The sequence below is a fragment of the Arachis ipaensis genome, chromosome B10, assembly GCF_059453495.1.
Source record: "Arachis ipaensis isolate K30076 ecotype BB chromosome B10, ASM5945349v1, whole genome shotgun sequence".
NCBI lineage: Eukaryota > Viridiplantae > Streptophyta > Magnoliopsida > Fabales > Fabaceae > Arachis > Arachis ipaensis.
Genome location: NC_142435.1, coordinates 9,090,189 through 9,114,696, shown reverse-complemented (window position 1 = coordinate 9,114,696; position 24,508 = coordinate 9,090,189). Strand labels below are relative to the sequence as shown.

The following is a 24,508-nucleotide window of genomic DNA, read 5'->3' as shown; positions in this document are numbered from 1 at the left end:
AAAAGAAGAGGTCGGTCTCGACAGACCAAGGAGATATCACTCTTATACTCCTCTAAAAGTTTCCATAGTGGATGTATACAGAGAAATCTGCAATATTGAAAGACTGCTGCCTCCCAGGCCCATCAAAAACAAAAAGGGAGGAAGTCGCAGCGATTACTGTGAGTACCATAAGATGTATGGCCACCCAACAAATGATTGCTACGACCTCAAAAATGTGATAGAAAAGCTGGCCAGAGAAGGCCGACTTGATAGATATCTCATGGAAAGGTCAAACAATCATGGGAAAAGAAAGCGAGATGACGGGGACAGAAGAGACCCACCACCACAAACCCCCGAGAGACACATACATATGATCTCGGGAGAATTTGCGGGAGGGGGACTCACCAAGTCATCTCGTAAGAGACACCTCAAGCGAGTTCATCAGGTTGGGAACGAAGCACCCGACATCCCAACTATCTCATTTACAAAAGAAGATGGGCAAGGAGTAATCCCTGGACACGATGATCCAGTGGTGATAACCATGATCCTGGCAAATGCCCATCTCCACAGAACTCTGGTAGACCAAGGGAGTTCAGCAGACATCCTTTTCAAGCCCACGTTCGACAAACTAGGGTTCGATGAAAAAGAGTTAAGAGCTTACCCCGATATCCTGTATGGTTTGGGAGACACGCCAATAAAACTACTGGGATTCCTGCCCCTCCATACGACCTTTGGGAAAGGGGAAAAATCCAAAACTCTGAGCATAGACTTTATAGTCATCGACGTGGGGTCAGCATATAATGCATTGATTGGCAGAACTACCCTAAATCGACTCGGAGCAGTGGTATTTACCCCCCACCTTTGCATGAAATTCCCGACATATGCGAGGATAGCAACGGTACGGGGAGACCAAAAATTGGCAAAAAAATGCTACAATGAAAGCCTGAACCTGAGAGGAAAAGGCAAAGAAGTCCACACCATAGAGCTAGGCGGCACGAGAGCCAAAAAAGAGCTGCAGCCACAACCAGGGGAAAAAACTGAAGAAGTACAGGTCGGCGAAGAGGAAGGAAAAAAATACCAACATAGGAGCTGACCTAGAAGAAAACCTAAAACAAAGGTTGACAAAGCTCTTAAGAGATAATTATGACCTCTTTGCCTGGAAAGCTTCCGACATGCCAGGGATAGACCCCGAGCTCATGTCTCACAGACTCTCAATATACCCTGGATCACGACCTGTGCAGCAGCGAAGACGTAAAATTGGCCCAGAACGAGCTCAAGCGGTGGAGGAGCAGGTACAAGCACTACTGGAAGCCGACTTCATCAGAGAAGTTAAATATCCAACATGGCTAGCAAACGTAGTACTAGTCCAGAAGCAAAACGGCAAGTGGAGGATGTGCGTTGACTATACCGACCTGAATAAGGCATGCCCTAAGGACCTATATCCACTCCCAAGCATTGATACTCTAGTAGACTCTAGCTCGGGGTATCAATACTTGTCGTTTATGGATGCCTACTCGGGATACAATCGGATCCCGATGTACAAGCCGGATCAAGAAAAAACATCATTCATCACGTCTAGGGCAAACTACTGCTACGTGGTCATGCCATTTGGATTAAAGAATGCCGGGGCCACATATCAAAGGCTGATGAATAAGGTGTTCGCTCCCCACCTCGGGAACTTAATGGAAGTCTACGTAGACGACATGCTGGTAAAAACCAAGGAAGAAGCCGACCTCTTGACAGACCTCTCGCAAGTTTTCAACACTATAAGGTTGCATGGGATGAGGCTAAATCTCGCAAAATGTACCTTCGCGGTGGAGGCTGGAAAATTCCTGGGATTTATGCTGACGCAAAGGGGGATTGAAGCAAATCCCGACAAATGCAAAGTCATCCTAGAGATGAAAAGCCCGACTTGCTTAAGAGAGGTTCAACAATTGAATGGACGACTTGTAGCCCTCTCCAGGTTTTTGGCAAGATCAGCATTAAGATCCCTTCCACTGTTCTCTTTACTAAGAAAGGGATGTCAGTTTAAATGGACTCTAGAATGCGAAGAAGCATTCCAAGAGTTCAAAAGGTTCTTGAGCCAACCTCCAATTCTGACCCGACCTCTAGTTGGGGAAGAGCTCGTCCTATACTTGTCTGTAGCAGACAAAGCTGTAGCATCCGCACTAATACGAGAAGATGAGGTCGGGCAGCATCCCGTGTACTTCACCAGCAAAGTCCTACAAGGCCCTGAACTAAGGTACCACAAGCTAGAGAAGTTCGCTTACTCCTTAGTAATAGTCTCACGGAGGTTACGGCCTTACTTCCAAGCCCACACAATAAGAGTCCAAACGAACCAACCTATGAAGCAAATCCTCCAAAAGACGGATGTTGCAGGGAGAATGGTTCAGTGGGCAATAGAGCTCTCCGAGTTCGACTTGAAGTACGAAACCCGGACGGCAATTAAAACCCAATACCTCACTGACTTCATAGCGGAGTACGCAGGAGATCAAAAGGAAAAGCCAACTACATGGGAACTATACGTAGATGGATCCTCAAATAAGACAGGAAGCGGTGCAGGCATAATACTGGTTAATAAAAGGGGAACACAAATAGAGGTTTCCCTCAAATTTGAATTCCCAGCTTCAAATAATCAGGCAGAATATGAAGCCCTGATTGCAGGTTTGAAGCTGGCAGAAGAGGTTGGCGCAACAAAAGTGATGATATTCAGTGACTCCCAAGTGGTGCCTCCCAGATAAATGAAGAGTATCAAGCCAAAGACCCAAATATGAAGAGATACTTGGAAAAAACTCTGGAGCACCTTGGGCGCTTTGCAGAAACCGAGATCAGGCATATAACTCGGGATCTTAATAGCAGAGCAGACGCCCTCTCCAAGTTAGCAAGTACCAAACCAGGGGGGAATAATAGAAGCTTGATCCAGAAAACTCTCCAAGAACTCTCTGTGGTGAAAGCAGAGGACAAACAAAATGTCCTTGAAGTGACCGGGCTAAACCTCGGATGGATGAACCCCTTGGTCGAATACCTAAAATTCGACATCCTCCCCAAAGAGGAAAAAGAGGCCAAGAAAATTCGGAGGGAAGCACAATACTACACTCTGGTGAAAAATATCCTCTATAAAAGAGGAATATCAACACCATTACTGAAGTGCGTACCGACCTCAAGGGCTACGGAAATACTAGAGGAGGTTCATAATGGGATCTGTGGAAACCACCTCGGAGCCAGGTCGCTAGCCAGAAAAGTAATCCGAACTGGGTTCTACTGGCCGACCTTGCAGAAAGCTGCCACAGAATTTGTGAAAAAGTGCCAACCATGCCAGATGCATGCAAATTTCCACGTGGCTCCCCCGGAGGAGCTCATCAGTATAACTTCTCCATGGCCCTTCGCAAAATGGGGGATGGATCTGTTAGGACCTTTTTCCCAGGCCCCAGGACAAGTCAAATACTTAATTGTGGGAATAGACTACTTCACAAAGTGGATAGAAGCAGAACCATTAGCCACCATCATAGCCCAGAGAAGTCAGAGATTCCTCTACAAAAATATCATCACAAGGTATGGGATACCTCATTCCATCACTATAGATAATGGAACCCAGTTCACCGACTCTACCTTCAGAAGCCTAGTAGCCAGTATGAAGATCAAACACCAGTTCACCTCGGTGGAACATCCACAAGCAAATGGACAAATCGAGGCAGCTAACAAAGTCATACTGGCAGGACTAAAGAAAAGGCTACAAGATGCAAAAGGAGCCTGGGCCGAGGAGCTCCCACAAGAGTTATGGGCCTACCGGACGACGCCTCAATCTGCCACAGGGGAAACACCCTTCCGACTTGTCTATGGCGTAGAAGCCATGATACCAGTAGAAATCGACGAACAAAGTCCAAGGGTGATCTTCCATGATGAGGTCGGAAACATACAGGGGCACAAAGAGGAGCTTGAACTGCTCCCCGAAATCCGAGAGCAAGCCCAGATAAGAGAAGCAGCATTGAAGCAAAGAATGACTACCAGATACAACAAAAAAGTCATTCGAAGGAGTTTTTCCCCAGACGACTTGGTCTTAATCAGAAATGACATTGGAGTCAACAAATCTGGGGAAGGAAAGCTCACTGCTAATTGGAAGGGGCCATACAAAATTAGTGAAGTCTTAGGAAAAGGTTATTATAAGGTGACCGACTTAAACGGCACCGAGTTACCAAGGTCGTGGCATGCTTATAATATGAAAAGGTACTATAGCTAACTCTACTCCCTGATGTACTCTTTTCCCAACTTCATGATTTTTTCCCAAAAGAAAAGGGTTTTTTCTGAAGGGTGGTTTTTAACGAGGCATCACAGTAGAGACTAAGGGACCATAGGTAGTCAAAAACCCTTAGTAGCGGTAAAGTACCTTCGCAAATAAATAAAGATCTTTTACAATATCTCTTATAAATTCCTTCTCGTTTTCTTTCTTTCTACGAAACGCGCCGACTTAAACTCGACAAAATGTGAAAATCCCATGAATCGACCTAGATGGTCGTCAGGATGAAACGACGAGGTACAAGTCGGTGTAAAGAGGCTATAAAAGTAGATCGTGAAAAACTCGAAAACACCCGACTTATAAGTCGGAATAACCGAGAAGTAAAGAAACGCATCGCAAAAATAGCCTAAGTCATAAGAACTCAATAAATAAAAAAATTGAGTATAAGGAATACCAAAAAGAGATCAGAAAACCTATTGAAAGCGCCAAGGCAAAAGGCTGCCCCAAGTTCTTAAGGAAAACTTAAAAGAAACTTGAAAGGAGGGGCAGTCAGCCAAGAAAAAGGTTTTTCAAAACAAGGATCAAAAAGGTTTTTCGAAACCTAAAAACAGAAAAGCATGCACACAACAAGACAAAGAAATATAACCTAAACCCTTATCCAAAAAAGGGTCTTTTTTAAATATTTTGTTTACGGCCATAAAAGGCCAAGAAAATGTCAGCAGATCACCACCACCACATAAAAACAAATAGTTTAAAAAAAAGGGGGACCCACAGGCCGGGCCCCCATATAGGCACAACAAATTTTTTCAGCTAGGAAGGACGTCACCACCAGAGTCAGGGAGAGTGGTCAGAGCGCCATCAGGGCCAGGATGAGAAGCGTCCATAGGAGATGGAGTGGAAGTTCCAGGAGCCTTCGAAGAACTCGGGGCATCTTTTGGTCGGGGAGGGGACTCCATTATCCTCTGCCCCGAGTCTTTAGATCAGACTCGGTGACATAGCAGGGAGAGGGAGGAGAAACGATAGCTCCCTCGACCACAATTTTATCCGGATCCAAAGGAGAGAGATCCAGGTCGGGAGCAAGAACCCCGACCTGTTCCTTAAAGATCCTCCATGCTTCTTCAGCCCCATCAGCAATGGAGTCCTCCAACTCTGTGTAGGCCTCCCGAGCTCTCATCAAGTCCTTCTTCACCAACACAAGGTCCTCGAACAAACTCGAATAGCTCTCATGCGCCTTCTCCCTTAGACCCTCCGCCATGGAACACTGGGCCTGCAACTTCCTCTCCCTCTCCTGGAGGCCATTCCTCTCCTCCTTCAATTTGGCGACCTCCTCCCTCAGCACCTTCTCCTGCCCTTGATATAAGCGAAGCCTCCTCTCCAACTCCCCAACCCTCGAGGATGAACCCAAAAAGCTAAGGGGAGTCTTCTAAAAAATATTAAGGAACTTCGTGCACACCCCTGCCGCCCTGATACTCTTTTGAGCCAGAATAGTGAGGTGGTTTCGATCAAAAGCATCATCCATACCTATGTGAGTATGAGGATAGATATGTTTCCGAACAAACTGAGGGGCATCCACATTGGCCTCACCTTCAAAAGAAGAGCTAGACTCTAAAGTCTTGCGCTTCTTCTTTTCTGGCTCAGGGGAAGATCGGGGAGGAGGGGACGGCTGAGAAGAGGCTGAGGAAGAAAGGACAATAGGTTGGGTAGGGGTCCCCATATTGTGAGGAGGAGGGGGAGGAGAAGGAAGAGAAGGACCAGCTGCCCTGGCACCGCCGACTCTGGCGCGTGACCTCGCCTTGACCTCCTGAACTCTCTGGTAAGACTCCTTGGAATTCTTCTTCGCCATTTCTGTAAAAAGCAATTAGGAAGCTAAAGTCAGTAAAACAAGTCAGAGAATACAAGTTGTGCGACCATCAGGTCGGAAAATCTGATAAATAAATAAAATCTACCTAGTTGAGCCTGGACAAAGGTTGGAGACCCATGAAGAAACTTTTTTGTATCCAGGTAAGGGGCTCTCCCCCATACTTCTCGGAGGAACCCCACAATGGTCGCCTCTACCTCATCCAAATCCTCCAAACCATATTTTTCACAAGGAGAGGCCTCTAGCCAGTACAGGGGAAAACGAGGAGAAGAATTTTCATCCAGGAAAAAGGGGTGGTGACCCTCTACTGCTTGAACTTTGAAAAAGAAATTTTTGAAGTCATGGAAGGATTCATCAAAAAGGGTAAAAACTCTCCGACCTTGTATGGTCCGGAAAGACACCCATTGTTGTTTGTTATTTTGCCCACTGAAGGGCTTAGTCATGTGGAAGAGAAAAAAGAAAATCCTCAAGGAAGTCGGAAAGTCTAATGCATGGCTGATAAACTGGTAAATCTTCAGAAAACCCCAAGAATTAGGGTGAAGTTGGGTAGGAGCAACACGGCAGTGGCATAAAACAGCTATCTCAAAGTCGAAAAAAGGAAGAAAAACACCTAAGCGGGTAATCATGTTCTCATACATATAGAAAAAATGAGGGGCCGCCTCAGAAGCCCTCCCAAAGCAAACCTGGTCTCCTGGACCCAGGCAATCAGTTCATATCTCGGCCCATCCTCATCAGAAGTACAGAGCCTATGACGTATGCGGAGGTCGATGATGTAGTCAATATCCACCCAAGGTTCCTCCCCAAGAACCGTACCGTCAACCCATAATGAAAGAGACTCTAAGGTAGACATCTTTCTAAAGGGGGCAACGAATCCTACAAAGAAAAAAGGAAAGAAATCAAAATAAAGTTTAAGGGTCTGAGGCAGAAGTTTCCAAAACCAACGGAACGGCTAAAACTACGATCAAACGCTCCTCCGAAACAAAAACACGCAAATAAAAAGCATTTTGTGATAGAGGAGAAGGACTGACCTTTACTTCTGAAGCAATGAGAATAGCAACAGTCAATCGAAGGCAAGAACGAAGCTTTCTCCAAAAACAAGGATGCACAAATATGAAGTTTTTAGAAACGAAACAACGAAAGAGAGGGAAAGTATTTATAAACACGCTAGGGGCATAATAGTAAAAATGGAAGCAATCATTAATGGGTGCACTGTTACCAACGCAATTAATCCCTACGTGTGGATACACGAATTCCTAACAGACGCGACGGTTGATTAGACGCGACTGTGGAAATTCAAAAAGTCACGTCGGTCCCAAAAAATCACGTCGGTTCCCCTACAGGTCGGCTACAACCCCGAGTAGAATACTCGAACCAAATTCTTGAAAGAAATTGGGCTCGAGTAGGGGCACTGTTCATACCCTGACCCAATGTTAAGGCCCAGGTCCAAACGAAAGGCTCAACCCAAAGATTTGAGCCTCACCCTGCACCGACCTTCTCCCAAAGAAGTCGGTTCATGCCACGACCTGTTCCAAAGAAGTCGGGGACGAAGATCAGCTGGCAGATAGACACTCATTCAAATGAGTAACTGCCCCTAAAATCTCTCAACCCACTTCCGGGAGCCATATCTCAACTTCCCTAAGATAAAGGGACGGTTATCCACCTTAAAAGGTGGAACTGCTTCAACGGTGGTTATTGGTTCACCACTATAAATACACTGACACCCATCAGGTATCTCTAAGTCCCAATACTCTCTAGGCCTGCTTACACCCTTGCTGACTTAGGCATCGGAGTGTCTTTGCAGGTACCACCCCCATTCACTCATACTCACAAGTCGGACGGAGGCCTAGAAGCGTGAATCCCTTCAAAGGCTTCCCTCCTCGAACGATTGGACTAGCCTAACAAGTCCAGCCCATTAATCTCCGGTTACCCATAATAACAAATAGTATGATTTTTTTTACAACTATCTAATCACATTCATATTTTTTAGTTACTAACATGATAATATGCAATTAGATATATTATAAAAAAAATTATACTTAATGATACATACATCGAAATCAAATTTATAAAATTAAAACATGTACTTAAATTTATTAAAGAATCATTTACTAAAATGAAAGTTGCTTATATCTTGACACAGGGAGCCGAATCTTCTCCATTTTGGATGTTATTGCGAATTTTTTTTCTAAAATAAAGAGATTTATAAAATAATAAAATAAAAAAGTAATTACTATTAAATTTATAACATTTATCATATTCAGTTTATAACTTTAAGTTGAGGGTCTTTTTAGATTTTTTTTCTTATTTTGTCGATTTTCTCACTTAAAAAAAGAACTTAATCCACATATTACATATACAAAATATAGGATAATTTATTTTGATAACAAATGAAGTTTAAAATTATACAGATATTCTAAACAAAAATTAGGATAAAAAACTAAAATAAGTCATGGGGAAATACATATTACACGATTCACGATTCAGTCAGAAGAAAAATTGATTCACCAATCAACCAATGCACAATTTAATGTAGTTCGAATCAACTCATTTTGAATTACATAGGATTCAAGTTCGAAATGAGTTGATTCGAACTACATTAAATTGTGCATTGGTTGATTGGTGAATCAATTTTCTTTTTGGCTGAATTGTGTAATATGTATCTCCCCATGGCTTATTTTAGTTTTTTACCCTAAAAATTAGTTACGCATTCTATCTTGAACATTTATATATAGGTCGAATCAAATTGACTCGATTTATGCTATGAGAGCCACTCAAATAAAGACGTCTAAAACGTCTTTTTTTAAAGATGTTTTTTAATAATTAAAATTTAGTATTTGTTTGGGTGTCATTATCTTGATAAAAAAAGATTTTTTTAATAATGAAAAAATATCTTTTATTTTTTATTTTTAACGTGTTTGACAAATTTCTAATAGTAAAAGTAAAAGTAAAAGCACTAGAAAAATAAAAAAAAACATCTTTTTTGAGAAGTTACAATTTACATCTTTTTTTAAAAGATCTTTTTTCCTTAAAAAAAAGATATTTTTTACATAATAAATAAACAAAAAAGTACTTTTATATTGTTATACCCAAACATAATTGATAGATAAAAAGATCTTTTTACATGAGATATCCAAACATAAAATTACTTTTACTTTTTCATAAGATCTTTTAAAAAAGGATAACTCAAAAAAGATCTTTTCTTAGAAGCTTATCCAAACAAGCCCTTAACATATATTATCAATTAAACTGTATTATTTTAGTCAAAATTAGGTCAGTCAAATTAAAAAAATAGTGAATCAAATCTTGAGCTGATTTAAATTAATATTATCTTTTTTTTATAGAAAATGACTACAATATATTTATTATAAAAAATTACTAAAATATTTCTATTATATATATTAATTTTGAGAATCTTAAATTCTAGCCCTTTACTTCTCTGTAGTCATAAGGTTAGGATTTAGAGTTTTTAAAATTAATATATATATATATTAGGAGTATTTTAGTTATTTTTTATAATAGGGATATTGTGGTAATTTTTTATAAAAAAATATTAATTTAGACCGGTTCAAAATTTAATTTATTAATTTTTCGGCTGAACTGGTTTGTCCGGTCTAATTTTAATAAAAATAGAACAATTTAATCGATTATATGTGTTAAATTTTAATTATTAAAAATATCTTTAAAAAAAGACATTTTTGACATCTCTATCTAAGTGGCTCCCGCATGCTATTTGCATGTAAATCGAATTAAGTTAATCAAGAGACTAATTATATTACCAGGACTTTTAATGTTAAAAAGACTAACTATATTTATACAATATGTTATTTGAGAAATAATTCACTATCAAAGTTCCAGTAATAATTTTTTAATTACTAAATACTAAGGAGTTAAAGGATAATTATTAATGAACTTTTAAAAATAGTTTATTATTCTATTTTGAATTCATAAATTTTTTCATAAATTTATAAAAATGTAGATTTTTTGGAATTTGAATTAAAATACAAAAATTGAATTTCTATTTTTATTTATTTTATTTTTTTAATTTTTTATTTGAATTCAAACGAGAATATTTCTTTATTAACATTTATGTTTTAAAGTTAAATTTTTTATTTAGTTAAAAGTTTAACTTTAAAATATAAATGTCAATAATCTATGTTTGTGTTGTACAAATAGTGATTCGATTTACACGTAAATAGCGTAAATTAAATCAATTTGATTCGATTTATATAAAAATATTTAGGTCATGTAAATAATTATGATTTAAAATATTTATTATAATTTTAAACTCTATTTATTTTATCTAGGTGAATTACCCCCAAAAAATTTTATTATTCAAATAGACCAATTGACATTTAGATTTGAATATTAACTACCATAGTCTGACTAAAGCATGAAGATATAAAACTTGGTTTAGTTTAGGATACAATTAATTGAAATTTGTTGCATTGTATATATAAATATTTCAAACAAAGGCACTTAATTGGAATTAGTATATCAAATTAATTAGGTCTCATCACAGTAATTAACCATCAAGCTTGAAATAAAATAATCTGGCCATCAAATTTGCATTCAGATAATCAAAGACAACCATCAATCCATTCATCCATCATCATCAGATCAGTAGTACATATATCTGGATCTGAAATGCAAATTGAACTGTTTCTTTATCTATGAATACATGCATAGATATTTTTAATTTGATAGATAACAGAAGAGTTCATGGATTATTGGAGGGTTGTTGGTTGAAGGAGTTGTTTCTAGCAGTTGCCAAAACGGTTTTGTCAGCCACTATGAAGTATGCTGCTCCAGCCACGGTTGAGATTATCAAAGCTTGAGCAGTGTGATTCAGATTTGCTTTTGCCCATGGCACCATCCTTACACTAGCCAGCTACAATTAATGCAAATAATGTATTTGCATCAATCTTATTATAGTATATAATTAAATCTTAATTATTATTTGATGGAATAATCATAATACTTAATACTTACTGTTGGAATGGCAGTGGCAATGCCGGCAACAACAGCTGCCTTAGCTCCAGCCATCACTCCCTCTGTTTATAAATCATGAACAAACCAAATAATTATAAAAATTAATTAATTAATACAAGATTATTATTATTATTACTACATGCATGGAAAACTATTGATAACACAAGATAAGTGTGAAGAATAATTTAATTACCACGAGAACAACGCTTTGCCATGGCTAGCTTCTGATCCAGAGAAGCCAAGCTGGTCCTCTCAAGAGGATAATTCGCAGTAACATTTCCCTTTGCCATATTCAGATATTATATCTTACTTTGATTCAACAAAAAATTTATAATATTAATGGAAGAATAATACAAGTTCAATTTTAGTAATTAAGCAGAGCAATACAATATATATAACTCAATAGCTTTAATTTGAGTGAAGAGAGGGTTAAGTTGCTGCCATATTTATAACTCCAGAAATGTTTGGTAACAAAAGAAAATCAGTCAAAAACAGTCATAACTTGTCTTATTTAGTATTCATTAATTGTTATGATAATTAATTAATGTTAAATAAAGCAAGTTTTAGCTGTTTTTTTTTTGTCTACTTAACATTACACTCAGCTGCTTCGAAACCATCATATACTAATATATTTCTTGTTTTAATAAATAATACGTTGAAAACTCATTTTCATGTAAAGTTATTAATTAAAAATTATTACATAATAATTTAATTAAATATATCAAATTACTTAATAATTTTCAACTAATAATTTTATATGAAAATAATTGCAGGTGAGTTTTTTTTAAATAATATATATTTTATTTCTTACAACAAATCATTTTACATAATATCACACTCTTTTTAATTAGAGAAAAATATACATTAATAACATAGTAGACAATATAAAAAATAAAATATTAACACATATTTTATGATTTAACTACTTTATCTATTTTTATTACAGAAAGAGAGGGAGTTGCATTGCATCGTGCATGCATTATGCATTGCACCCGTCCTTGGCAGGTGAAGTTTGATGGTTTCTCCTAAATCCACCGTCTCAGGCAGTGGTTTTTCATTTAAGTCCTTGTCCTTGTCCCTTCATTTCTTTTGTCTTCCCAAAAATTAATGCATTATCATCTACTTTATAAAGTTGTAATTCAAATTAATCTTATTTAAACGAATAAAATCAAATGTCTGGTTAACACGTGCTTTAATTGAAATTTCTTTTATGGAAATATGTAAAATTGAAGTTTTTAATACTTTTATTTTTTATTTGTTAAAATAAAAATTTCAAAAACTTTTCTACTAATTAAAATGAAATTTTAAAAGAGAATTTTTTTTAGGCTAGCAAGTTTTAATATTTTTTGTCATTATTTGACCGCTACAAATACTAAATTATCTTTAATAGATAAATTTTATTAATTTATATGTGTAAATTCTAAAAGAATGTAGGTACAAATTATATTTATTCATGTATATAAAATTCTAATAAATATAGGTACAACTATATATTTTATGTACAAAACTCCTATAAATATTGATATAAATTATTACTGACCAAATACTAACAAAAAAATAATAATATTTATTGACTACTACGTAAAATTACTCGTTCTAAAACTAATTAATATGGAATCTAACAAAGTTTAAGTTGATATCAGTACTTTTTATATAATTCATAATTTTATTACTCTCTTCTTTTAAGAAAAAAAATAAAAAACTATATTATTTAATTAATTAGAATTTTTTCATTTAACTATAAAATTGTTGGAGATGCTAAAACTTTGATCTAATAATAAATTAAAAGAAATTAAAAACTCATATAATATGAAGTCTATATTTAATAAATTTTATATAAAAATAATTACATATAACTTTTTATATATATCTCTGACTAGTTTAAAATATTTATTTAAAAAGTCATCGATTTATTATTATAAAATCTATATTTTTCCCTATTAAAATAAAAATTAAAAAATCTCTGGTTACATATATAAAGAAACGAGTTAACCTGGGTAATATATATATAGTAAACAAATACTAACATTAAACATATATACTGACATTATCCTCTCGTGTCTCAAACATCACAAAAGTCATATAAAAAAGATCCCTTTATTTTCTTCGATTGAACCTCACACACATCCTTTGTTTTCTTGATATCAATTTAGCAACTTAAAGAAAGTACACATTTTTCTTTAATCCGCAATGGCAACAGTAGAAGAAGCCAGCGGTTTAGTCGAGAGAGAAGGCTAGAAAACCATGGGCACTGCTCATCCCAACAACAAAAAGAATTGAACTAAACAAAAAAAATTAGAAACTAAAAATAGTACTAATCAAAGGAACGAAATTAAAGCATGAGAATCATTCGGATCGAGTCAATATCATAATATATAATATGTATCTAGATAGTACAAGGGACTGATGCAGGTTAAGTTAATTAAGGCACTTTATTTATTCGTAATTTTTCAACAATCAATATAATTGTTTTGATTTCTTTTAAAAAGTTTTCTTTTCCTCTCAACTATGAAGCACGGATTCTCCTATGGTGTCTGCGTATCCGTGTCGGACACGAATCTGACACCGACACTCGACGAATACTTCAAATGAGCGTATCGGTGACGTGTTTTTTTTTGCGGTGCAGAATTTTAGTGAAGCTGTCACGAATTCGAACGAGTCCGACCCGATTTTGTGGTTTTATGGCCCAATTAACTGTTTTTTTTTCATTTTAAAATATTTTAAAATCAAAACAAATCAAAATTTAAATTTAAAAATAAAATAATTAATAGAAGCAGAGTTGATGACAACAGTCCAGATCTGAGTGAGGTTTCGTATTTATCTTTAGATGAACCAAACATAGAAGCTGTGGTATTTGCAGATGATGGACTTGGAGGAGAAGAAATTGATACATTTTCTGTTAGCGAGATGGCAAGAGTAGATTAAAATTTTTTATTTTTTTAATAATTGCATAATTTTTAGACTTTTTTATGCAACTATATTTCCTCTTATATTTACAATATGATATTTTATTAATTTAATATATTATTTAAATTTTAATTCACAACGTATCCTAAACGTGTCGTATCCAATTTTTTATAAAAAGAACGTGTCGGCGTATCCGTGTCGTGTCGTGTCCGTATCGCGTGTCGTATCGGTGCTTCCTAGCCTCTCAAGTTATGTTATACAGACACTAAAATTAACACGAATGTAGCCGACACAAACTCACTAATTTTAAATTTTTGTTAGACAAAAGAAAATACATATATAAAATATAAAGAAATTATTAAATAATGTACAAACTAACTTTGTTCACTGTTTTTAATTATATAAAGTATTTTGATAATATTTTACATTAATAATTAATAATAATTTATTTTAAACATAACAATTAAGAATAAAATGAAATATTTCTTGTCATTTTCTAAATTCGAAGAATTAGTTCTTATATCATAGTAAATAACATTTGTTTAGGTTCTTTTCGAAACTTTGGTAGATATAGTGAGTAAGGAATAATGACATTTTTAATCTTCATGAAATTTGGCTTCCAGAAAAAAAAATTTGTCTGACATTAGTTTCAGAAAATGAGTTTATGAGTATTTTTAAATTACAACATATGTCCTTCCTTTCTATTCTAAGTGGTTCTTAGAATCTCCTATTTATTGGTACTTTTAAGATTAATTATGATGTTAATTATACTGGTTCTGGTGATAGTGTTAGATTTGTTTGCATTAATAGAGATTATTGTAATGGGAGTTGGTAAAAGGGGTGTTTGAGAATGATTGAAAGTAATAGTATTTTTAAGAAAAATTGTTTGTTATTTGGAGAGGATATCTCTTAATTTGAGATGTGTGTCAACGAAATGTTATTTGTGAGACGAATTGTGTGAAAGCGTTTAATCTTATTACTAATCATCAAGATGATTTTGGGTTTATTAATTGATAAGAGATATCATGCATTGTAATTGACGTGTTGATTTTTGTTTGATTATAAGAGATACAAATATAGTGACAGACACTATAACAAAGATAGTGATAAGATTATAACCTTATCAAATAAAGTTTTGTTCTTCTTAAAAGAAATTTAAAAATAATTTTAAATGGAATTATTCTTCTGTTTAAACAGTTTTTTTATTATTTTTTTATTTAACTTATTTAAATCAGCCAAAAAAAAAAACCTTAAGAATAAGATTGCTTTGTTCAAGAAGTAATTATGTTTTGGTGTGTTCAAATGGAGAAATAATTTTGTTCCTTTTGTTAAGATAAAGTTAAACAAATAAAATTAGGAGTATTTTATATCCTCCCACTGATTACTTGTCAACCAAAAAATTAATTCTTAACAAAACCGTTCTTTATTAAAGGTGCATGCATTGAGATATCTGAAATTAGATCACACGGTCTAGAATAACTAGATTCGCAACACGTATACAAAATTCACGTGCAATACACAGAGCATGGATGACCCTTGAAAGAAAAGCACTAGAGAGAGCTAGGGTGCAAATGTTCCCACAAATAATTTTATAATTCAAATTATTCATATTAAATCACTATGTCATATTACCAAAATATATCTGTATTTATAAAAATAATTAAAGAATTATCTCAATCTTTTTTAATTAATTTTTTTTGTATTTTTGTAACTCTTTTGATAGAGAAAAGGGGGACGGGAATAGTTTTGGTGAATTGATGTCCGAAATTCTAAAATTATTATTTATATTTGAACATGACACTTATAACTTTAAAATTTAAATAAAATAGTATATTTAATTTTATTCTTATTGAATTTTAAATCAAAAGTAATCATGACTTATTCAATTTAGTATTTATGATAATAAATGAGATCAACGTTATATAAGTCATTTATTATGAAATAGCTTATTTTACGATTACAATTGATATATGTATTTGGTGCGAAATTTATAACCCACAAACTAATCGGTAAGTGCACCGGGTCATACCAAGTAGTACTTCAAGTGAACGAGGGTCGATCCCATGAGGATTGATGGACTAAGCAACAATAACTGCGTTATTTACTTAGTTAGACAAACAGAAAATGGTGTTTTGAGAGTTCAAAAGCATTAACAGTAAATTCATAATATTAGAAAGCAAGCAGTAAATTGGTGTAAATAATATGGGAGAAAACAATTAAGGTTTCAGAGATATTTATTTTCCAGATTAACTTTTCTTACCAACTATTTTAATCATGCAAGATTCAATTCATGACAAACTATATGTGACTAAACCCTAATTTCTTAGACCTTTTTAGTCTCTTCTAACCTTCATCAATCGTCAATTCCTTGGTCACTTGATTCCAATTAGAGGGTTAAGTTCAATTCTAGTTTATATACCACAGAAATCCTAATTACCCAAATATAAGAGGATTATATGTCACGTATCCCGTTAAGTCCATATAATTAGAATTTTAGGAGAAATTATTTTCAAGTTGTTGTTCAAGTAAAGAGCTTTTCCAAGTTTTACAAGAACTCAATTAGAACAAGGGTCATACTTCCGTTCCACCCAGATTCATAAGATAAAAAACGAAAACAATTCTTGAAATTGAAATCAATATATGAATTAAAATAGAAAAGTAATAGTACCAATCCATACAATAGATAGAGCTCATAACCTTAATAGTGGAGGTTTAGTTGTTCATGGTTCAGAGAGAAAATAAGAATTCTGTAAAACTGTAAAGTGCGGAATGAGGTATCAGAGAAGAGAGAAGTCCGAAGGACTGATTCTTTTCCCTTTTATATCTAATCCTAATAAATGTAAAATATATTTTCTAAAACTAAATAATATCTCTTCCTATTTGTAAATAAAATAAAGTTTTAATTAAAATTAATAAAATCTTCATTGCCATCATTATTATAGATGCAGGGACCACTCATTTCTCTTGAGCTGGTGCCTAACTTGGATAACTTATCCCAAGTTAGGCGCTGCACTGGCCGCTTGATTATGTGCATTCCTTCATCCTGGCGCCTAACTTGGTGTCACCATGGCCCGTGTGTCATTCAAAGAAAGTGTAGACTATTATATATTGTTGGAAAGTTTTGGAAGTTAGCTTTCTAATGTCACTAAAACTGCGTCAATTGGACCTCTGTAACTCAAGTTATTTCTGTTGGAGTACAAAGAGGTCAGAGTTGACAGCATCATTCATTTTATTCTCTTTTTCTATAGAAACTTCGTCAAATTCATCCAAATGCTACCTGAAACAGAATTGCACACAACTCAAAGTAGCATTCATAGTGGCTAAAAGATATTTAACTCTTGATTAAACTTAACAATTTAGATGCAAATTCACTAGGAAAAGATAGAAAAGATGCTCACGCATCAGTATTCCCCATAAATAAGTTAGCAAATTAATAATTTTCTAACAATCTTTCACTTGGACTATACATATATACTTTTCATATGAATGTTATTTTCTTGATTATTTTAACAATTTGGTCTGTCTCATATATTAGTTATGGAATTACCGCAACTTTTATCAGATTAATATCGTTACTAAACCATGATAACGACGTAGATCAAATTTGGATGAGTAATATAGAAATTACATGTCAAGTAATCTCATGTATTTCTATTTCTAGCTGATTCAACTTTAAAACTTCATTGAGATCAACACAAAATAAATATTGCAAAAATAAACGTTGCACATAACATGAAAAAAACATCAACTTGATTCTGTAGAAAGAAAATTCAATATCTGTCATAAGACATATAGCATAAAATAAGTTCCCACTAAACTAAGGCATCACATATATTGGCATCTATCCGAGTAATGTGCTCATAAAAGACTTTAGGAGATCAATTCCTTGGTTAATGGGACTGCTAGCAATACTCTATTCCTATATGTTGTATAAAAATATGTTTTTCTTGAATTTTCTCCTTGACAACTAAGAACCTGATGTCTATATGCTTCGATTTTGTCAAGCTTTTATTGTTGTTGGAATAGAGTACTGCTGACTTATTGTCACAAAATATCTTCAATGGCCTTTCAATGTCATCTACTATACGAAAATCAGTGACAAAGTTTCGCAACTATATGTCATGTTTGGATGCCTCAAAGTAAGCAACATACTATGCCTCCATTATTGAAGAAGCTACAAGAGTCTGTTTGTTAGACTTCCATGCAATAGCTCCTCCAGCCAACATGAAGACACAACTTGAAGTAGAGCATCTACTATCTTGGCATCCCGCAAAATCGAATCAGAGTACCCAATGATCTCCAAATTTTCTGATCTCTGATAAGTAAGCATGTAATCCTTTGTTCTTTTCAGATAACGCATTACGCGTTTAACAGCTATCCAATGATCTATGCCTAGATTGCTCAAGTATCTACCCAACACTCCCACTATGAATGATATATCGAAACGTATGCAAATTTGAACCTACGTTAAGCTCCCTAGTGCTGATGCATAAGGTTTATCATGCATAGCTATTCTCTCAAGATCATTTTTGGGACATTGTTTGAGACTGAATTTGTCTCTTTTAGTTACAAATGTGTCGATTGGTCTACAAATTTTCATATCATATCTACTTAAAATCTTTTCGATATAGTTCTTTTGTGATAATTCAAGAATACCTTAAGAGCAATCTCTTAGTATCTCGATTCCTAACACAAAAGGGGCATTACTAAGATCTTTCTTTTCGAATTTGTTTGATAGAAATTTCTTAGCTTCATGCAACAATCCTATATCATTATTGGCAAGTAAAATGTCATCAACATATAAGATAAAAAAATATGTATTTACTCCCACTGAACTTGACGTATACACATTCATCTATAATATTTACCTTAAAACCATACGAGGTGATGACTTGATGGAACTTATGATACTGGTACGCGAATTGTTTGTTCTTCAGCAACGACGCCAAAAATTTGGTACGCATAACGTAATCTCAACACTTCTTCACAACTCTGCGTAACTGACCAGCAAGTGTACTGGGTCGTCCAAGTAATACCTTACGTGAATAAGGGTCGATCCCACGGAGATTGTCAGCTTGAAGCAAGCTATGGTTATCCTTGTAAGTCTCAGTCAGGCGGATTCAAATGGTTATAAGGTTTTGATAATTAAAATATAAATAAAACAGGAAATAAGATAGAGATACTTTTGTAATTCATTGGTGGGAATTTCAGATAAGCGTATGGAGATGCTTTGTTGCTTCTGAACTTCTGCTTTCCTACTGCCTTCTTCCAACCATGCATTACCTCCTTCCATGACAAGCTGTATGATCCTCTCGGATGAAAACAAATTCATATTCGCTGTCACCGCACGGCTAATCATCTGTCGGTTCCCGCTAGCGTCGGAATAGGACCATTGTCCTTTTGCACATTGTCACTTGCGCCTCATATTCGCAGGTTTGAAGCACTTTACAGTCATCCCTTCCCAGATCCTAATCGGAATACCACAGACAAGGTTTAGACTTTTCGGATCTAAGGAATGCTGCCAATGGTTCTAGCCTATACCACGAAGATACTAATCTCACGAACTCGGTCCGTGTATTAGATATCCAAGAGAGTATACGCCAGCTGTCATCCAATGACTACGTTGAATATCATGTAGATCGCTTTGTGGTTGTCAGGCACACAATCTTGGCTAAGCGAGTAACGAAGATTTGGATGATCGTCACGGGTCACCCCTTCATTCTGACTTAACTGAATTAAGAACGAGAGTATATCTTGGAGAAGAAGTAGGTGTGAATTGAAGGAAAAACAATAGTACTTGTATTAATTCATGAAGAACAGCAGAGCTCCACACCTTAATCTATGGGGTGTAGAAACTCTACCGTAGAAAATACATAAGTGAAAAAGGTCTAGGCATGGCCGTGAGGCCAGCCTCCAATCCAAAGGTCTAAGGACTAAACATCCAAAGATAGATCCGTCAAAAAGATCAAAGTTAAAAAGGTGATATAAAATAAATCTCTAAAAGTAGTTTTTATACTAAACTAGTAACTAGGGTTTACAGAAAATGAGTAACTAAGTGCAGATAGTGCAGAAATCCACTTTCGGGGCCTACTTCATGTGTGTTTGGACTGAGCATTGAAACTTTTTTGTGCTTAGGCTGTTCCTGGAGTTAAACACCAGATTTGGTGCCAGTTTGGGCGTTTAACTCAAATTCTGGTGCCAGTTTAGGCGTTTTACGCCAAGATATTTTAGGCTAACTTTGAACGCCAGTTTGGGCCATCAAATCTCAGGAAAAGTATGGACTATTATATATTTTTGGAAAGCCCAGAATGTCTACTTTCCAACGCAATTGAGAGCGTGCCAATTGGGCTTCTGTAGCTCCAGAAAATCCACTTCGAATGCAGGGAGGTCAGAATCTAACAGCATCTGCAGTCCTTTTTCAGCCTCTGAATCAGATTTTTGCTCAGGTCCCTCAATTTCAGCCAGAAAATACGTGAAATCACAGAAAAACATACAAACTCATAGTAAAGTCCAGAAATGTGATTTTTGAATAAAAACTAATAAAAATATACTAAAAAGTAATTAAATCATGCTAAAAATTATGTAAAAATAATGCCAAAAAGGGTATAAATTATCCGCTCATCACAACACCAAACTTAAATTGTTGCTTGTCCCCAAGCAACTAAAAACAAAATAGGATAAAAAGAAAAGAATATACAATGAATTCCAAATATCAATGAAGCTCATTTCCAATTAGATGAGCGGGGCTTGTAGCCTTTTTGCTTCTGAACAGTTTTGGCATCTCACTTTATACTTTGAAGTTCAGAATGATTGAAATCTATAGGAATTCAGAATTCAGATAGTGTTATTGATTCTCCTAGTTCAGTATGTTGATTCTTGAACACAGCTACTTTATGAGTCTTGGCCATGACCCTAAGCATTTTGTTTTCCAGTATTACCACCAGATACATAAATGCCACAGACACATAATTGGGTGAGCCTTTTCAGATTGTGACTCAACTTTGCTAGAGTCCCCAATTAGAGGTGTCCAGAGCTCTTAAGCACAATCTTTTTTCTTTGGACCACGACTTTAACCGCTCAGTCTCAAGCTTTTCACTTGACACATTCACGCCACAAGCACATGGTTAGGGACAACTTGGTTTAGCCGCTTAAGCCAGGATTTTATTCCTTTGGACCCTCCTATCCATTAATGCTCAAAGCCTTGGATCCTTTTTACCCTTGCCTTTTGGTTTAAAGGGCTATTGGCTTTTTCTGCTTGCTTTTTCTTTTTCTCTTTCTTTTTCTTCCTCTTTTTTTTGCCAATTTTTTTCTTCTTTTTTTTCGCAAGCCTTTGTTTTTCACTGCTTTTTCTTGCTTCAAGAATCATTTTTATAATTTTTTAGATTATCAATAACATTTCTCCTTTTTCATTATTCTTTCAAGAGCCAACAATTTTAACATTCATAAACAACAATATCAAAAAATGCACTGTTCAAGCATTCATTCAGAAGACAAAAGGTATTGCCACCACATCAAAATAATTAGATTATTTTCAAGATGTAATTCGAAATTCATGTACTTCTTTTTCTTTTTCAGAAAACATTTTTCATTTAAGAAAGGTGAAGGATTCATAGGACATTCATAGCTTTAAGACATAGACACTAGACACTAATGATCATGTAATAAAGACACAAACATAAATAAAACATAAGACATAGGAAACAAAAACAAAAAATAAAGAACAAGGAAATTAAAGAATGGGTCCACCTTAGTGATGGCGGCTAGTTCTTCCTCTTGAAGATCTTATGGAGTGCTTGAGCTCCTCTATGTCTCTTCCTTGCCTTTGTTGTTCCTCCCTCATGGCTCTTTGGTGTTCTCTAATTTCATGGAGGAGGATGGAATGCTCTTGGTGCTCCATCCTTAGTTGTCCCATGTTGAAACTTAATTCTCCTAAGGAGATGTTGATTTGCTCCCAATAGTTTTGTGGAGGAAAATGCATCCCTTGAGGCATCTCAGGGATTTCATGGTGAGGAACTTCCTCATGCTCTTGTTGAGGTCCATGAGTGGGCTCTCTTGTTTGCTCCATCCTTTTCTTAGTGATGGGCTTATCCTCTTCAATGAGGATATCTCCCTCTATGGCAATTCCGACTGAATTGCATAAGTGACAAATGAGATGAGGGAAGGCTAACCTTGCCAAAGTGAAAGATTTGTCCGCCACCTTGTAGAGTTCTAGGGATATGATCTCATGAACTTCTACTTCCTCTCCATTCATTATGCTATGGATCATGATGGCCCGGTCTATTGTAACTTCAGACCGGTTGCTAGTAGGAATGATAGAGCGTTGGATGAACTCCTGGTGCATGAAATTGTGATCATCAACAATGGCGCCAAAGGACTTGGAGCTCTCAAACGTGAATCAAACTTTGTCACAATTCCGCACAACTAACCAGCAAGTGCACTGGGTCATCCAAGTAATAAACCTTACGTGAGTAAGGGTCGATCCCACGAAGACTGTCGGCTTGAAGCAAGCTATGGTCATCTTGTAAATCTCAGTCAGGCGGATTCAAATGGTTATGGAGTTTAAGGTGATGAAAATAAACATAAAATAAAGATAGAGATACTTATGTAATTCATTGGTGGATTTCAGATAAGCGTATAAAGATGCTTTGTTCCCCTTGAACCTCTTCTTTCCTATTGCCTTCTTCCAATCATTCATACTCCTTTCCATGACAAGCTTTATGTTGGGCATCACCATTGTCAATGGCTACTTCCCGTCCTCTCAGTGAAAATGGTCCTGATGCTCTGTCACAACATCGGCTAATCAGCTGTCGGTTCTCGATCATGTCGGTATAGGATCCATTGATCCTTTTGCGTCTGTCACATGCCCCACAATCGCGAGTTTGAAGCTCGTCACAGTCATCCCTTCCCAGATCATACTTGAAATACCACAGACAAGGTTTAGACTTTCCGGATCTCAGGAATGGCTGCCATTAATTCTAGCCTATACCACGAAGGTTCCAATCTTAGATTAGAAACCCAAGAGATACACACTCAATCGAAGGTAGAACGGAGGTGGTTGTCAGGCACACGTTCATAGGTGAGAATGATGATGAGTGTCATGGATCATCACATTCATCAAGTTGAAGAACAAGTGATATCTTAGAGAAGAAGTAGGCGTGAATTGAATAGAAAAACAGTAGTAATTGCATTAATTCATGAGGAACAGCAGAGCTCCACACCTTAATCTATGGTGTGTAGAAACTCCACCGTTGAGAATACATAAGAACAAGGTCCAGGCATGGCCGTGAGGCCAGCCCCAAACGTGTCTAAGATAGCATAAGACTTATCAAAGATTGTGTGAAAATACAATAGCAAAAGGTCCTATTTATAGAGAACTAGTAGCCTAGGGTTACAGAAATCAGTAATTAATGCAGAAATCTTCTTCCGGGCCCACTTGGTGTGTGCTTGGGCTGAGCATTGAAGCTTTCATGAGTAGAGACTTTTCTTGGAGTTAAACGCCAACTTTTGTGCCAGTTTGGGCGTTTAACTCCAGCTTTTGTGCCAGTTTTGGAGTTAAACGCCAGAATTTTTGAGCTGACTTGGAACGCCTGTTTGGGCCATCAAATCTCGAGCAAAGTATGAACTATTATATATTGCTAAAAAGCCCAAGATGTTTACTTTCCAACGCAATTAAGAGTGCGCCAATTGGGCTTCTGTAGCTCCAGAAAATCCACTTTGAGTGCAGGGAGGTCAGAATCCAACAACATCTGCAGTCCTTTTTCAGCCTCTGAATCAAATTTTTGCTCAGGTCCCTCAATTTTAGCCAGAAAATACCTGAAATCACAGAAAAACACACAAACTCATAGTAAAGTCCAGAAGAGTAATTTTTAAATAAAACTAATAAAAATATAATAAAAACTAATTAAATTATACTAAAAACAATGCCAAAAAGCGTATAAATTATCCGCTCATCAACTCCAACCATCCCCTAGCCACGGGTTTGAGGTCAAGCCTTCTTAGTTGAACCGGCTTGCCTCTTGAATCTCTCTTCCATTGAGCGCCTTCCACACAAATGTCCCTAAGAACTTGGTCCAACCTTTGATCAAAGTTGACCCTTCTAGTGAAAGGGTGAGGATCTCCTTGCATCATTGGCAAGTTGAATGCTAACCTCACATTTTCTGGACTAAAATCCAAGTATTTTCCCCGAACCATTGTGAGCCAATTCTTTGGGTTCGGGCTCACACTTTGGTCATGGTTCTTAGTGATCCATGCATTGGCATAGAACTCTTGAACCATTAAGATCCCGACTTGTTGAATGGGATTGGTGAAGATTTTCCAACCTCTTCTTCGAACTTCATGTCGTATCTCTGGATATTCACTCTTTTTGAGCTTAAAGGGGACCTTGGGGATCACCTTTTTCTTAGCCACAACTTCATAGAAATGGTTTTGATGGACCTTTGAGATGAATCTCTCCATCTCCCATGACTTGGAGGTGGAAGAAATTGCCTTCCCTTTCCTCTTTCTAGAGGTTTCTCCGGCCTTAGGTGCCATTAGTGGTTATG

The 24,508-nt window shown here is 36.0% G+C and overlaps 1 protein-coding gene and 1 pseudogene across 1 annotated transcript; both read right to left on the bottom strand.

The window, feature by feature from the left end:
- Window positions 1–5,019: 5,019 nt before the first annotated feature.
- LOC148579112 (uncharacterized) lies at window positions 5,020–5,471 on the bottom strand (annotated as a pseudogene).
- Window positions 5,472–10,633: 5,162 nt separating this feature from the next.
- Window positions 10,634–11,463, bottom strand: LOC107621998 (early nodulin-93). The gene is made up of 3 exons (XM_016323942.3): window positions 11,254–11,463; window positions 11,061–11,122; window positions 10,634–10,959 (listed from the first exon to the last, which is right to left on the bottom strand). Exons 1-3 carry the CDS (start codon window positions 11,348–11,350, stop codon window positions 10,789–10,791), a joined length of 330 nt encoding a protein of 109 aa, XP_016179428.1. The 5' UTR covers window positions 11,351–11,463; the 3' UTR covers window positions 10,634–10,788.
- Window positions 11,464–24,508: the final 13,045 nt, after the last annotated feature.